General features: G+C 70.7%; 3 protein-coding genes across 7 annotated transcripts; all 3 read left to right on the top strand.

The window, feature by feature from the left end:
• MC1R (melanocortin 1 receptor) lies at window positions 1-945 on the top strand (the record flags this gene model as incomplete). The annotated part of the gene is made up of 1 exon (XM_084270344.1): window positions 1-945. The coding sequence occupies one exon, from the start codon at window positions 1-3 to the stop codon at window positions 943-945; it is 945 nt and encodes a 314-aa protein (XP_084126470.1).
• Window positions 946-1,991: 1,046 nt separating this feature from the next.
• On the top strand, window positions 1,992-4,711 carry TUBB3 (tubulin beta 3 class III; the record flags this gene model as incomplete). 4 transcript variants are annotated; one of them, XM_084270132.1, is made up of 5 exons in its annotated part: window positions 1,992-2,048; window positions 2,430-2,538; window positions 3,094-3,204; window positions 3,537-3,625; window positions 4,232-4,711. In XM_084270132.1, 5 exons carry the CDS (start codon window positions 1,992-1,994, stop codon window positions 4,610-4,612), a joined length of 747 nt encoding a protein of 248 aa, XP_084126258.1. In that variant the 3' UTR covers window positions 4,613-4,711. The 4 variants fall into 4 exon arrangements, with proteins under 4 accessions (XP_084126258.1, XP_084126255.1, XP_084126257.1 ...); XM_084270129.1 differs by having other exon boundaries at window positions 3,537-4,711; XM_084270131.1 differs by lacking the exon at window positions 2,430-2,538 and having other exon boundaries at window positions 3,102-3,204; window positions 3,537-4,711.
• A 1,624-nt stretch (window positions 4,712-6,335) lies between these two features.
• On the top strand, window positions 6,336-11,116 carry DEF8 (differentially expressed in FDCP 8 homolog). Of its 2 annotated transcripts, none has more exons than XM_084270327.1 (11): window positions 6,336-6,499; window positions 6,810-6,892; window positions 6,994-7,143; window positions 7,246-7,387; window positions 7,479-7,643; window positions 8,797-8,924; window positions 9,191-9,304; window positions 9,661-9,741; window positions 9,849-9,989; window positions 10,096-10,205; window positions 10,322-11,116. In XM_084270327.1, the coding sequence occupies exons 1-11, from the start codon at window positions 6,385-6,387 to the stop codon at window positions 10,422-10,424; spliced, it is 1,332 nt and encodes a 443-aa protein (XP_084126453.1). In that variant the 5' UTR covers window positions 6,336-6,384; the 3' UTR covers window positions 10,425-11,116. The 2 variants fall into 2 exon arrangements, with proteins under 2 accessions (XP_084126453.1, XP_084126454.1); XM_084270328.1 differs by having other exon boundaries at window positions 6,783-6,892.
• The last annotated feature ends 276 nt before the right edge of the window (window positions 11,117-11,392 follow it).

Genomic DNA, 11,392 nt, shown 5'->3' with positions numbered 1-11,392 from the left:
ATGTCGACGCTGGCGCCCCTGCGCCTGCTGCGTGAACCCTGGAATGCCAGCGAGGGCAACCAGAGCAACGCCACGGCCGGGGCCGGCGGCGCCTGGTGCCAGGGGCTGGACATCCCCAACGAGCTCTTCCTCACGCTGGGGCTGGTGAGCCTGGTGGAGAACCTGCTGGTGGTGGCTGCCATCCTGAAGAACAGGAACCTGCACTCGCCCATGTACTACTTCATCTGCTGCCTGGCCGTCTCCGACATGCTGGTGAGCGTCAGCAACCTGGCGGAGACGCTCTTCATGCTGCTGATGGAGCACGGCGTGCTGGTGATCCGCGCCACCATCGTCCGCCACATGAACAACGTCATCGACATGCTCATCTGCAGCTCCGTCGTGTCCTCCCTCTCCTTCCTGGGGGTCATCGCCGTGGACCGCTACATCACCATCTTCTACGCCCTGCGCTACCACAGCATCATGACGCTGCAGCGGGCCGTGGTGACCATGGTCAGCGTCTGGCTGGCCAGCACCGTCTCCAGCACCGTCTTCATCACCTACTACCGCAACAACGCCATCCTCCTCTGCCTCATTGGCTTCTTCCTCTTCATGCTGGTCCTCATGCTGGTGCTCTACATCCACATGTTCGCCCTGGCCCGCCACCACCTCTGCAGCATCTCCAGCCAGCAGAAGCAGCCCACCGTCTACCGCAGCAGCAGCCTGAAGGGAGCCGTCACGCTCACCATCCTCCTGGGCGTCTTCTTCATCTGCTGGGGGCCTTTCTTCTTCCACCTCATCCTCATCGTCACCTGCCCCACCAACCCCTTCTGCACCTGTTTCTTCAGCTACTTCAACCTCTTCCTCATCCTCGTCATCTGCAACTCGGTGGTTGACCCCCTCATCTACGCCTTCCGGAGCCAGGAGCTCCGGCGGACGCTGCGGGAGGTGGTGCTGTGCTCCTGGTAGGTGACAGGACGTGGGTAACGCCATGGACACCCCCCGCCGTGGGACAGACGGACAGACAGACGGAACAGGACAGGCTGTGGGGTGACACCCCCCCACCCACCAGTGCTGTGATACGGGGTGACGGGCTCGTGGTACCCAATAAAGGCTCTTTGTGGTGATGCTGTGGCTGGTCCCCCCCGTGCAGCCCCCGGGGTGTGTGTGGGGTGTTGGCCCTTCCCGGCCCCACCGGTTATTCCAAGCTCCGTCTCTCCCGGTTGCCGCTGTCCGGCCGCGGCCGCCTGCACCGACCCCGGGGCACCAGCGGGGACCGGGAGGCAGCGGGGGAGCGTTGGAGCATCCCCAAGTGCGGGGCAGCGGGAGGCCGGTGCCCGTGGAGGGGATGCGCAGCCACAGCCGCCCCCGGACAAAGGGTCCCCTCGCCGCTGCCTTTGTTCTCGGGCCGCGCCCGTCGCCGCCCACCCGGGCCCCGTGGGGGCTGCCGGTGCCCGGGACCCCCCACCCCGGGACGGGCTCCGCCGGACCAGTTCCTGCACCCCCCTCAACCCGCGACGGGACGCGCGTTGGGGTCCCCCCCACCCCCCCGCCGCCTCCCCGGGATGCTCCTGCCGTGCCCGGGTGGTCCCTGCCCCCCGCCCCCTCCCCCCCTCCCGCGGTAACCGGGGTGCCCCCGCGTGCCCGAGCGGGCGGGTCCCCTTCCCCATCCCCCCCTCCATGGGTGCGGGGGTCCCCTCCCGCCCCCCCCCCCCCTCAACCCGGTGCCGGGGGTCCCCGAGCCGGCGGTGCCGGTGGCGGGGCGGGGCGGGGCGGGCCGGGCGGCGGTGCCGGTGCCGCAGGGCTGTTGCAGCGTTGCGGCGGCGGCGCCATCTGATTGGCTGTGGAGCGGCGGTGACGTCAGCGCCCGGCCCGGTGCGGCGAGAGGCGCCTATAAAGGAGGCGGCGGCGGCGGGGCCGCCCCCCGCGCTCCCGGTGCCGCTCCTGCTCCTCGCTCCTGCTCCTCCTCCCGGTCCCGGTCCCGGTCCCGGTCCTGGTCCCGTCCCGGCAGCACCATGAGGGAGATCGTCCACATCCAGGCGGGACAATGCGGCAACCAGATCGGCGCCAAGGTAACGGCGGCCCCGCCCGGCGCTGCGGAGCGGCGGACAAAGGCTCCCCCCCCACGCCTCTCATCCATCCCCCCCCCTTCACTCCGGGGTATCCCCCACATCCCCCTTCCCGCCGCACCGGCAGGACAAAGGGGCCCGCCCCCCCCTCTCCCCCTCCCTCCCTCCTCCCCCTTCCTCCCCCCCCCCCCTTTGTCCGGCCGCCGCCGCCCTTCAGCACCGCGGACAGCGCCCGCCGCGCCCCGCCGCCAGGGGGCGCCCTCGGCCCGCCCCGCCCCGCCTCGGGGGGATCCCCGGGGGGTCCCCAGCTCCGTGTGTCTGTGTGTCTGTGTCTGTGTCTGTGTGTGTGTCTCCCCCTCCCCACACCGAGCCCTGTGCCCCCAGTTCTGGGAGGTGATCAGCGACGAGCACGGCATCGACCCCAGCGGCAACTACGTGGGCGACTCCGACCTGCAGCTGGAGCGCATCAGCGTCTACTACAATGAGGCCTCCTGTAAGGGACCCCCCCGCGACCCCCCCACCCCCCCCGCCCTCCTGGAGGGGGTGGGTGTACGCACCCACCCCGGGGACACCAGGGGGTTTGGGGAGGGGGGGGGAGGTACATGCACCTGGCTCTGTGGGGCCCCACAGGGCTGGGGGGGGGCACGCACGTGGGACCCCGTGGGTGAGGAGGGGGGATAAGGGGGAGGGGGAAGATGTGCACTGGCCCCTGTGGGATCCTGGGGCTTTTGGGGAACACACACATAAGCAGCCCTGTGAGACCTTGTGGGGTGGGGGTGTGACACGTGCTCCTGGCCCTGTGGGACTCTGTGGGTTGGTGGGGGACACAACCACCCTGTGGTTTGGGGGGACACACACATGACACATGCACCCAGCCCCGTGGGACCCCATGGTCTGGGGGGGATGGAGACGTACACACCCAGCCCTGTGGGTTGTGGGGACACACCCCCATCCCTGTGGGACCCTGTGGGTTTGGGGGGAGCTCCCCCCTCTGGGTGGGGATGTGGGGGCAGCAGCAGGTCCCCTCCTGGCACGGGGTCTCTCCCAGCTCACAAGTACGTGCCTCGCGCCATCCTGGTGGACCTGGAGCCGGGGACGATGGACAGCGTGCGCTCGGGCGCCTTCGGCCACCTCTTCCGCCCCGACAACTTCATCTTCGGTAGGTCTGCGGGGAGGGGCGCGGGTTGGGGGGGGGCACACGCAGGCACCCAGCTCCCCAGACCCCTCCCGGGCCGCTCGCCGTCCCCGCGGCGCTCGGCGGGCGCATCCCCACCCCGTGCCGCGGGGCCCGGCGCAGCCGGCACGCCGCCAAACCTTTGTGGTTTCCACTTCCCACCCCACCCCGGCGTCAGATCTCACCGGCGCCGCCGCCGGCAGCACCCGTCGCCTCCCTGGCGTGGGTGCCAGGGGGTTGCCGGCGGCCATCGGGCGCCTCTTCTCTTTCCCCACACCCCAATTTCTCCCCTTCCCCAACCCCCCCCCCCCCGGCAGGGCAGAGCGGCGCTGGGAACAACTGGGCCAAGGGTCACTACACGGAGGGGGCCGAGCTGGTGGACTCGGTGCTGGACGTGGTGCGGAAGGAGTGTGAGAACTGCGACTGTCTGCAGGGCTTCCAGCTCACCCACTCGCTGGGCGGCGGCACCGGCTCGGGCATGGGCACCCTGCTCATCAGCAAGGTGCGGGAGGAGTATCCCGACCGCATCATGAACACTTTCAGCGTGGTGCCGTCCCCCAAGGTGTCGGACACGGTGGTGGAGCCCTACAACGCCACCCTCTCCATCCACCAGCTGGTGGAGAACACGGATGAGACCTACTGCATCGACAACGAGGCGCTCTACGACATCTGCTTCCGCACCCTCAAGCTGGCCACCCCCACCTACGGCGACCTCAACCACCTGGTGTCGGCCACCATGAGCGGCGTCACCACCTCTTTGCGCTTCCCCGGCCAGCTCAACGCCGACCTGCGCAAGCTGGCGGTCAACATGGTGCCCTTCCCCCGCCTGCACTTCTTCATGCCGGGCTTCGCCCCGCTGACGGCCCGCGGCAGCCAGCAGTACCGCGCCCTCACCGTCCCCGAGCTCACCCAGCAGATGTTCGACGCCAAGAACATGATGGCGGCCTGCGACCCCCGCCACGGCCGCTACCTCACCGTGGCCACCGTCTTCCGGGGCCGCATGTCCATGAAGGAGGTGGACGAGCAGATGTTGGCCATCCAGAGCAAGAACAGCTCCTACTTCGTGGAGTGGATCCCCAACAACGTCAAGGTGGCCGTCTGCGACATCCCTCCCCGGGGGCTGAAGATGTCCTCCACCTTCATCGGCAACAGCACGGCCATCCAGGAGCTGTTCAAGAGGATCTCGGAGCAGTTCACCGCCATGTTCCGCCGCAAGGCCTTCCTGCACTGGTACACGGGCGAGGGGATGGACGAGATGGAGTTCACCGAGGCCGAGAGCAACATGAACGACCTGGTGTCCGAGTACCAGCAGTACCAGGACGCCACGGCCGAGGAGGAGGGCGAGATGTACGAGGATGATGAGGAGGAGTCGGAGGCGCAGGGCGCCAAGTGATGCCTGATGACCCCCCCTAACGCCGCCCGCAGCCCCTCTGGCTTCGTGCTGCTGCCCCCCCAACCCCCCCCAGCCCCCCTCCCCGCCCCAAGCTGGGCTCTCCCCCCCACCATCCTGCTCCCCTTCGGTGTCTCCTGGCCCTGCCCTGCCTTGAGCCGGCTCGGCCCCTCCTGCCCCCCCTCTCCTGCCCCCCTCCTGCCTCTCCCCCCTTTTCGTTTTTTACTGGTTTGTGTCTAATATTTTTTTTGAATACTCAATAAATTTATCGCTGTCCAGGTGCCGCCCGGCTGCAGCTCGGGGGGGACGGGGGTGGGATTTGGGGGCGGGGGGGGCGTGTGGACCCTCTGCTGGGAGCAGCTGGGGTGGGAGGGGGAGGCGCTTCCCATGAAGGGAGGGACTTGGGGATGCCCCTCCCAGGCTCTGCCCCGCACCGTCCTGCCCCATAAGCCCCCTCCCCGCCCCGGGGCTGGGGCCGCAGGTGGCTGCAGCCCCCGGGGGGGGGGGGGGCTATGCCTTTGTCCCTGCTGTCACTCTTCCCTGCGGTGGCGGGGGGGGGGGGCGGGGATGCCCCCTCCCTGTGCTGGGGCAGTGTTGGCCCCTTGTCCCCCTGGTTTGCTGGGGGGAGTCCAGGGCAGCCCCAGTTCAATGAGCCCTGAGCCCCCCAGCTTTGGGGAGCCCCCATAACTCCAACCGGGGTTCTGGGCTGGCCCGGTGTGGTCGGGGGGGGTGGGGGGGGGGGGGTGGCAGGGTGTGGGGCTGCTGTTCCACCTTGGGGGTGTCTGTGCCCTTGTGTGGGGGAAGGGGCTGGGGGGGGCTATGGGGTTTTTGGGCCACGGTGCTATGGTGAGGAGGGGGCTGGGGGTGCGGAAAGGAGCTCTGGGGCTGGGCCAGGAGCTGTGGGGCTGGGGGTTCTGGGGTGGGAGGAAATGGGGCTGGGGGCTTTGGAGCCGGGGGGGGGGGGGGAGGAGGCTCTGGGACTGGGGGAGCTGGGGGTGAGGGGGCGGGAGCTTGAGGGCTGTGGGGCTGGGGAAGATGGGGCTGGGGGCTTTGGAGCCGGGAGTTCCGGGGACTCTGGGGCTGGAGGAGGAGGGGTCGGGGGGGGCAGGAGCTTGGGGGCTGTTGGGCTGGGGGAAATGGGGCCGGGGGCTCTGGGTCCGGGGAGCTGTGGAGAGGGGCTGGGGGCGGAGGGGCCGGGGGCTCTGGGCGCTGTGGGGCGGGGCCGGGGTGCGGGCAGAGCGCTGCGGGACGGACACGGCGGCGCGGGGCGGTCCTCCGGCCGCCAGGGGGCGGTGGCGCGGAGCGGCGGGGCGGGGCAGCCGGGCCGGGTGCGGCGAGGAAGGAGCCGCGGGGGGGGCGGCGGGCGGTGCTGCGGTGAGCGGGGGCGGGGGGCGCGCTGCCCCCTGGCGGGCGGGAGGGCGGAGCCGGTACCGGGGACTGGGCGGGGCCGGTACCGGGGGCCGGGCGGGGGGGTCGGGGCTGCGGGAACCCCACATGGGGACGGGGGGGGGGGGACGGCCGGCACCGGGCAGGGGCTGCACTGGGACGGGGGGCCGGCACCGGGCAGGGGCTGTACCGGGGGCTGTACCGGGCCGGGGGCGGCTGTACGGTGCTGCCGTGGGGCGCTGGACCGGGGTGTCCGCGGCCCGAGCCGGGGCAGGGCGGGGCCCGCGGCTGGGGGGAGGGGGCGGGTTCTGCCTCTGCGCCGGGGCCGGTGCCGGTGCCGGTCCCGGGGGTGCTGAGGCGGCGGGCGGCGTCCCGCAGGGCGGGCGGCGATGGCGTACGACGAGCGGCTGGCCCGCTTCCGCCAGGCCCACCTGAACCCCTTCAACAAGGGCCCCGAGCAGCAGGAGCGGCCCGACGGGGGGATCCCCCCCGCCCCTGCCCCAGGTGGGTGATGAGCCCCACGCCCTGTCCCCGCGGGAGGGGGTCCTGCCCCACGGAGATGGTCCTACCCCTCGGGGGGGGGGGTCCTCCTTGCTGGGATGGGGGGTCCTGCCCCATGGGGGTGGGTCCTGCCCCTTTGGGAGGGGGGTCCTGCCCCGCGGAGATGGTCCTACCCCTCGGGGGAGGGGTCCTCCTTGCTGGGACAGGAGGTTCTGCCCCTTTGGGAGGGGGGTCCTGCCCCACAGAGACGGTCCTGCCCCACGGCAGGGACGGGCAGGGTTCCCAGCCCCCCATGGCCCTCACCCCCTTGCAGCCCCCCGGCCGGATCCATCCCCAGGGGACCCTGAGGGCGCCCTGGACCTGGGCCTGGCTGAGGATCACTTCTCCCGGCCTGTGGTGAGTGGGGCTGGCGGGGGGGGGACTATGGGGCTGGGAGGGCTGTGGGGCTGCTAGCCCACCTTCCCCCTCCTCCTCCTCCTCCTCCTCCTCCTCCTCAGGGCCTGTTCCTGGCGTCGGACGTGCAGCAGCTGCGCCAGGCCATCGAGGAGTGCAAGCAGGTGATCCTGGCGCTGCCCGAGCACTCGGAGCGGCAGAAGGACGCGGTGGTGCGGCTCATCCACCTCCGCCTCAAGCTGCAGGAGCTGAAGGTGGGGCTGGTTCTGCAGATGGGGGGGGGGTCTCTGTGGCTGGGCTTGGGGGTGGATGCACTGACAGACACACACACCCCCCCCCCACCCTTTTCTCTGCAGGACCCTGGTGAGGATGAGCCCAACATCCGGGTGGTCCTGGAGCATCGTTTCTACAAGGAGAAGAGCAAGAGTGTGAAGCAGACGTGTGACAAGTGCAGCACCATCATCTGGGGCCTCATCCAGACCTGGTACACCTGCACAGGTGGGGCCAGGACCCCCCACCCTGCGTCCCCTGCCCTCAGTCCCCTCACTGACAGCCACCCCATGTGTGTGTGTGTGTGTCCCCTGCCAAGGCTGCTACTACCGGTGCCACAGCAAGTGCCTGCCACTGGTGAGCAAGGTGTGTGTGCGGGCCAAGGTCAGTCACCAGGCCGAGTACCAGCTCAGCATCTGCCCTGAGAGCGGCTTGGACAGCCAGGACTACCGCTGCGCCGAGTGCCGCGCCCCCGTCTCGCTCCGTGAGCCTGCCGCGGCGGGGGGCTGGGGGGGGCTGCATGGGGCTGGGGGGGGCTGCCTGCATGGGGCTGGGGAGGACTGCGGGGGGCTGCATGGGGCTGGGGGGAGCTGCTGGGGGCTGCATGGGGCTGGGGGGAGCTGGGGCTGCATGGGGCTGGGGGGAGCTGCTGGGGGCTGCATGGGGCTGGAGGGAACTGGGGCTGTGTGGGGCTGGGGGGAGCTGGCAGGGGTGCTGCATGGGGCTGGGAGGGACTTGCTGGGCGCTGCATGAGGCCTGGGGGAGCTGGGGCTGCGTGAGGCTGGGGGGGAGCTGGCAGGGGTGGTTGCATGGGGCTAGGAGGGAGCTGCTGGGGGCTGCATGGGGCTGTGGGGGGCTGCATGGGGCTGGGGGGAGCTGCTGGGGGCTGCATGGGGCTGGGGGGAGCTGGCAGGGGTGCTGCATGGGGCTGGGAGGGAGCTGCTGGGGGTTGCATGGGGGTGGGGGGAACTGGGGCTGTGTGGGGCTGGGGGGAGCTGGCAGGGGGCTGCGTGGGGCAGGGGGGAGCTGGGGCTGCATGGGGCTTGGGGGGAGCTAGGAGGGGTGGCTGCATGGGGCTAGGAGGGAGCTGCTGGGGGCTGCATGGGTCTGGGGGGAGTGCACAGGGCTAGGGGTTGGAGGACTGGGGGGAGCTGGGAGCTACATGGGGGTCTGGGGGCTGTGTGGGGATGGGAGCTATGGGATACTGGGGGTCGAGGCTGTTTGGGGCTGGGGATCAAGGCTCTGGGTCTGGGGGTCTGGAGGTTGGGGTTATGTGGGGCTAGAGGTGCTGGGGGTCAGGGCTCTGTGGGGCTGGTGCTGCTCGGGGTCAGGGTTATGTGGGGCTGGGAGTGGTGGGGGTCAGGGCTCTGTGGGGCTGGGGGTGCTGGGGGTCAGAGTTACGTGGGGCTGGGAGTGGTGGGGGTCAGGGCTCTGTGGGGCTGGGGGTGCTGGGGGTCAGGGCTCTGGAGCTGGGAGTGCTGGGGCTCTGTGGGGCTGGGGGCTCCACACAGCACAGGCAGGTGACAGTGTGTTCCTGCCGTGTCCCGGGGTGCTGCCCCCCATCCCGCAGTGGGGGTGCATGGCACAGGGTGCCAGGGCACGGCGCGGTGCCCGTGCCAACGCGTGTGCCGCCGCAGGGGGGGTGCCCAGCGAGGCCCGGCAGTGCGACTACACCGGCCTCTACTACTGCAGCAGCTGCCACTGGAACGACCTGGCCGTGGTGCCCGCCCGCGCCATCCACAACTGGGACTTCGAGCCCCGCAAGGTGCCCTGGCACGGGGAGGGGGCTCGGGGGCACCCAGGGTCCCGGGGGGGGGGGCTGTGGCTGTGGCCATGGGGATGGGGATGGGATGGGGACAGGGTGGGGATGGGGATATGATAGGGACAGGGTCAGGCTGGATCAAGTTCAGCAGCAGGGCTGCGCCCAGGGGTGGGGGTCATTTGCGGGGTAGGTGGGTCCCTGGCGATGGGGTCTCTGGTGCTGAGGGTGGCGGTGGGTCTGGCGCGGTGACAGCGGCCGCGCTCGCGCAGGTGTCGCGCTGCAGCATGCGGTACCTGGCGCTGATGGTGTCGCGGCCGGTGCTGAAGCTGCGAGAGATCAACCCGCTGCTCTTCAACTACGTGGAGGAGCTGGTGGAGATCAGGGTGAGCGGGGCGGGCAGGGGGCTGCGCCGTGGGGGGTGCGGGGGGCAGATGGGGACCTGTCAGCACCTGCTGGGTCCTGCAGAGGGGGAGCAGGGTAGGGGTGAGATGGGGGCAAAGGGTGTCCTGACTGATGAACTTAACCCAGCCTGACCTTGTCCCTGTCATATCGCCGTCCCCATGCCATCACCGTCCCTATTCCCATCCCTGTCCCCATCCTGTCGCCATCTCTGTCTCCATACCCCTCCTGTCCCCATCACCACCCCCCATCCCCTCACCATCTCCATCCCGTCCTGATTCCTGTCCCCATCCCTATCCCCATCCCGTCCCCACCCCATCCCCATCCCATCACCCCACAGAAGCTGCGCCAGGACATCCTGCTGATGAAGCCCTACTTCATCACCTGCAAGGAGGCGATGGAGGCCCGACTGCTGCTGCAGGTCAGCCCCTGAGCCGGGGGTTCCCCAGACCGTGGGGCACGGCGGTGACAGGGGTCCCCAGACCGTGGGGCACCAGGGCAGAGCGGTGACAGACTGTGTGTCCCCAGCTCCAGGACCGCCAGCACTTCGTGGAGAACGACGAGATGTACTCGCTGCAGGACCTGATGGACATCGAGGCCGGGCGCCTGAGCTGCTCCCTGACCGAGATCCACACCCTCTTCGCCAAGCACATCAAGCTGGACTGTGAGGTGAGCCAGCACCATGGGGCAGCCTCAGCCACGACCCCCAGCCCGGCCGTACAAGGGGCTCCCCACTGGGCACCATTGGGACCCTCTGTCTGCTCCCCCTCCCCAGCGCTGCCAGGCCAAAGGCTTCGTCTGTGAGCTCTGCAAGGAGGGCGACGTGCTCTTCCCCTTCGACAGCCACACGTCTGTCTGCACCGACTGCTCCGCCGTGTTCCACAGGTACGGCACCCACCGGGGCCGGGCCGCATCCGGCACCCACCGGGGCCGGGCCGCCTCCGGCCCCCGAGGCTGCAGCCGGTGCCGGGGGGGTGACCGTCCCCGTCCCCTCTCCGCAGGGACTGTTACTACGACAACTCCACCACCTGCCCCAAGTGCGCCCGGCTGAGCCTGCGCAAGCAGTCCCTCTTCCAGGACCCCGGCACCGAGGCAGAGCCCTGAGCGGGGGCAGCTCAGCCCCATGGACACCCACAGCACCCCCCACAACCTGCCGTAGGGCGCTGGGATGGACACGGGCAGCCCCCGTGGAGCTTCAGGGTCTGGGACGTCCCCAGCTCTGTGGGGCAGCGGGGACCCTCATCTGCGGTGATGACAGATGGGGGGGGCCTGGGTGCTGCGGTTCGGGGGTCGCTGCTGGGCTCCAGCCTCTCCCCGGGGGCAGGGTGAGCCCCCCAGGAGGTGCTGGGTCCCGGTGAAGGTCCTGCAGCAGCTCCCCGTGCCCAGGGCTCACCCGCCGGGGTGCAGGCAGGGCAGGGTGCAGGCAGGGGTGCGGTGCGGGTTGGGGAGCGTGCCGGCTGAGCCGGAGCGACGGGCACTACCAGGACTCTGCCAAAAGCCACACCACGGTCCCCAGGGCCTCCAGCACCCCGAGAGCAGGGTGCTGGGGAGCAGGGGGGGCCTGTCAGCGCTCCCCAGGGCTTCCAGCCCCCCAAGAGCTGGGGCCTGGGGGGCCCCGTCATCCCCCGCCTCCCCGCCCACACACACTACGGGGATAACGCTGCTGATCCTGGGGGAAACCACCCGGCTCTTCCCCCGCCGCACCCCACATCGTTCCCGGGGCGGAGGCGGGGCCGAACGCCCCCCCGCAGCCTCCGCCCCCCGGTTCCTGTAGCATTAACGAGCCTCTTTGCGCAACCTGCACTCGTGTTCCTGCTTTGGCTCGGCGGGGCGGGGGGGGGGGGGTGGTGCTGCGGGAACGGGGACTCCCCCCGGGACTGGGGCTGCCCGCCAACCCCCGTGCTGCCCCTAAGCCTCGTGTTGCCATCCCCTGGGGACCCCCGGCCCATCCCCTCGGGACCCCTGGCCCATCCTCGGTCAGCGCAGCCATGGTACCGGCCGCATCCTCCCCTACCCGCTGCGGGTCGGCTCCGCGCCCACCCCGGGCTCCTCCCGGTACGTTCCGGTGCACC

Source organism: Gallinula chloropus, assembly GCF_964237585.1.
Source record: "Gallinula chloropus genome assembly, chromosome: 13".
NCBI lineage: Eukaryota > Metazoa > Chordata > Aves > Gruiformes > Rallidae > Gallinula > Gallinula chloropus.
Note: the sequence above shows the minus strand (reverse complement) of the source record. Positions and strands in the feature narration are given on the sequence as shown.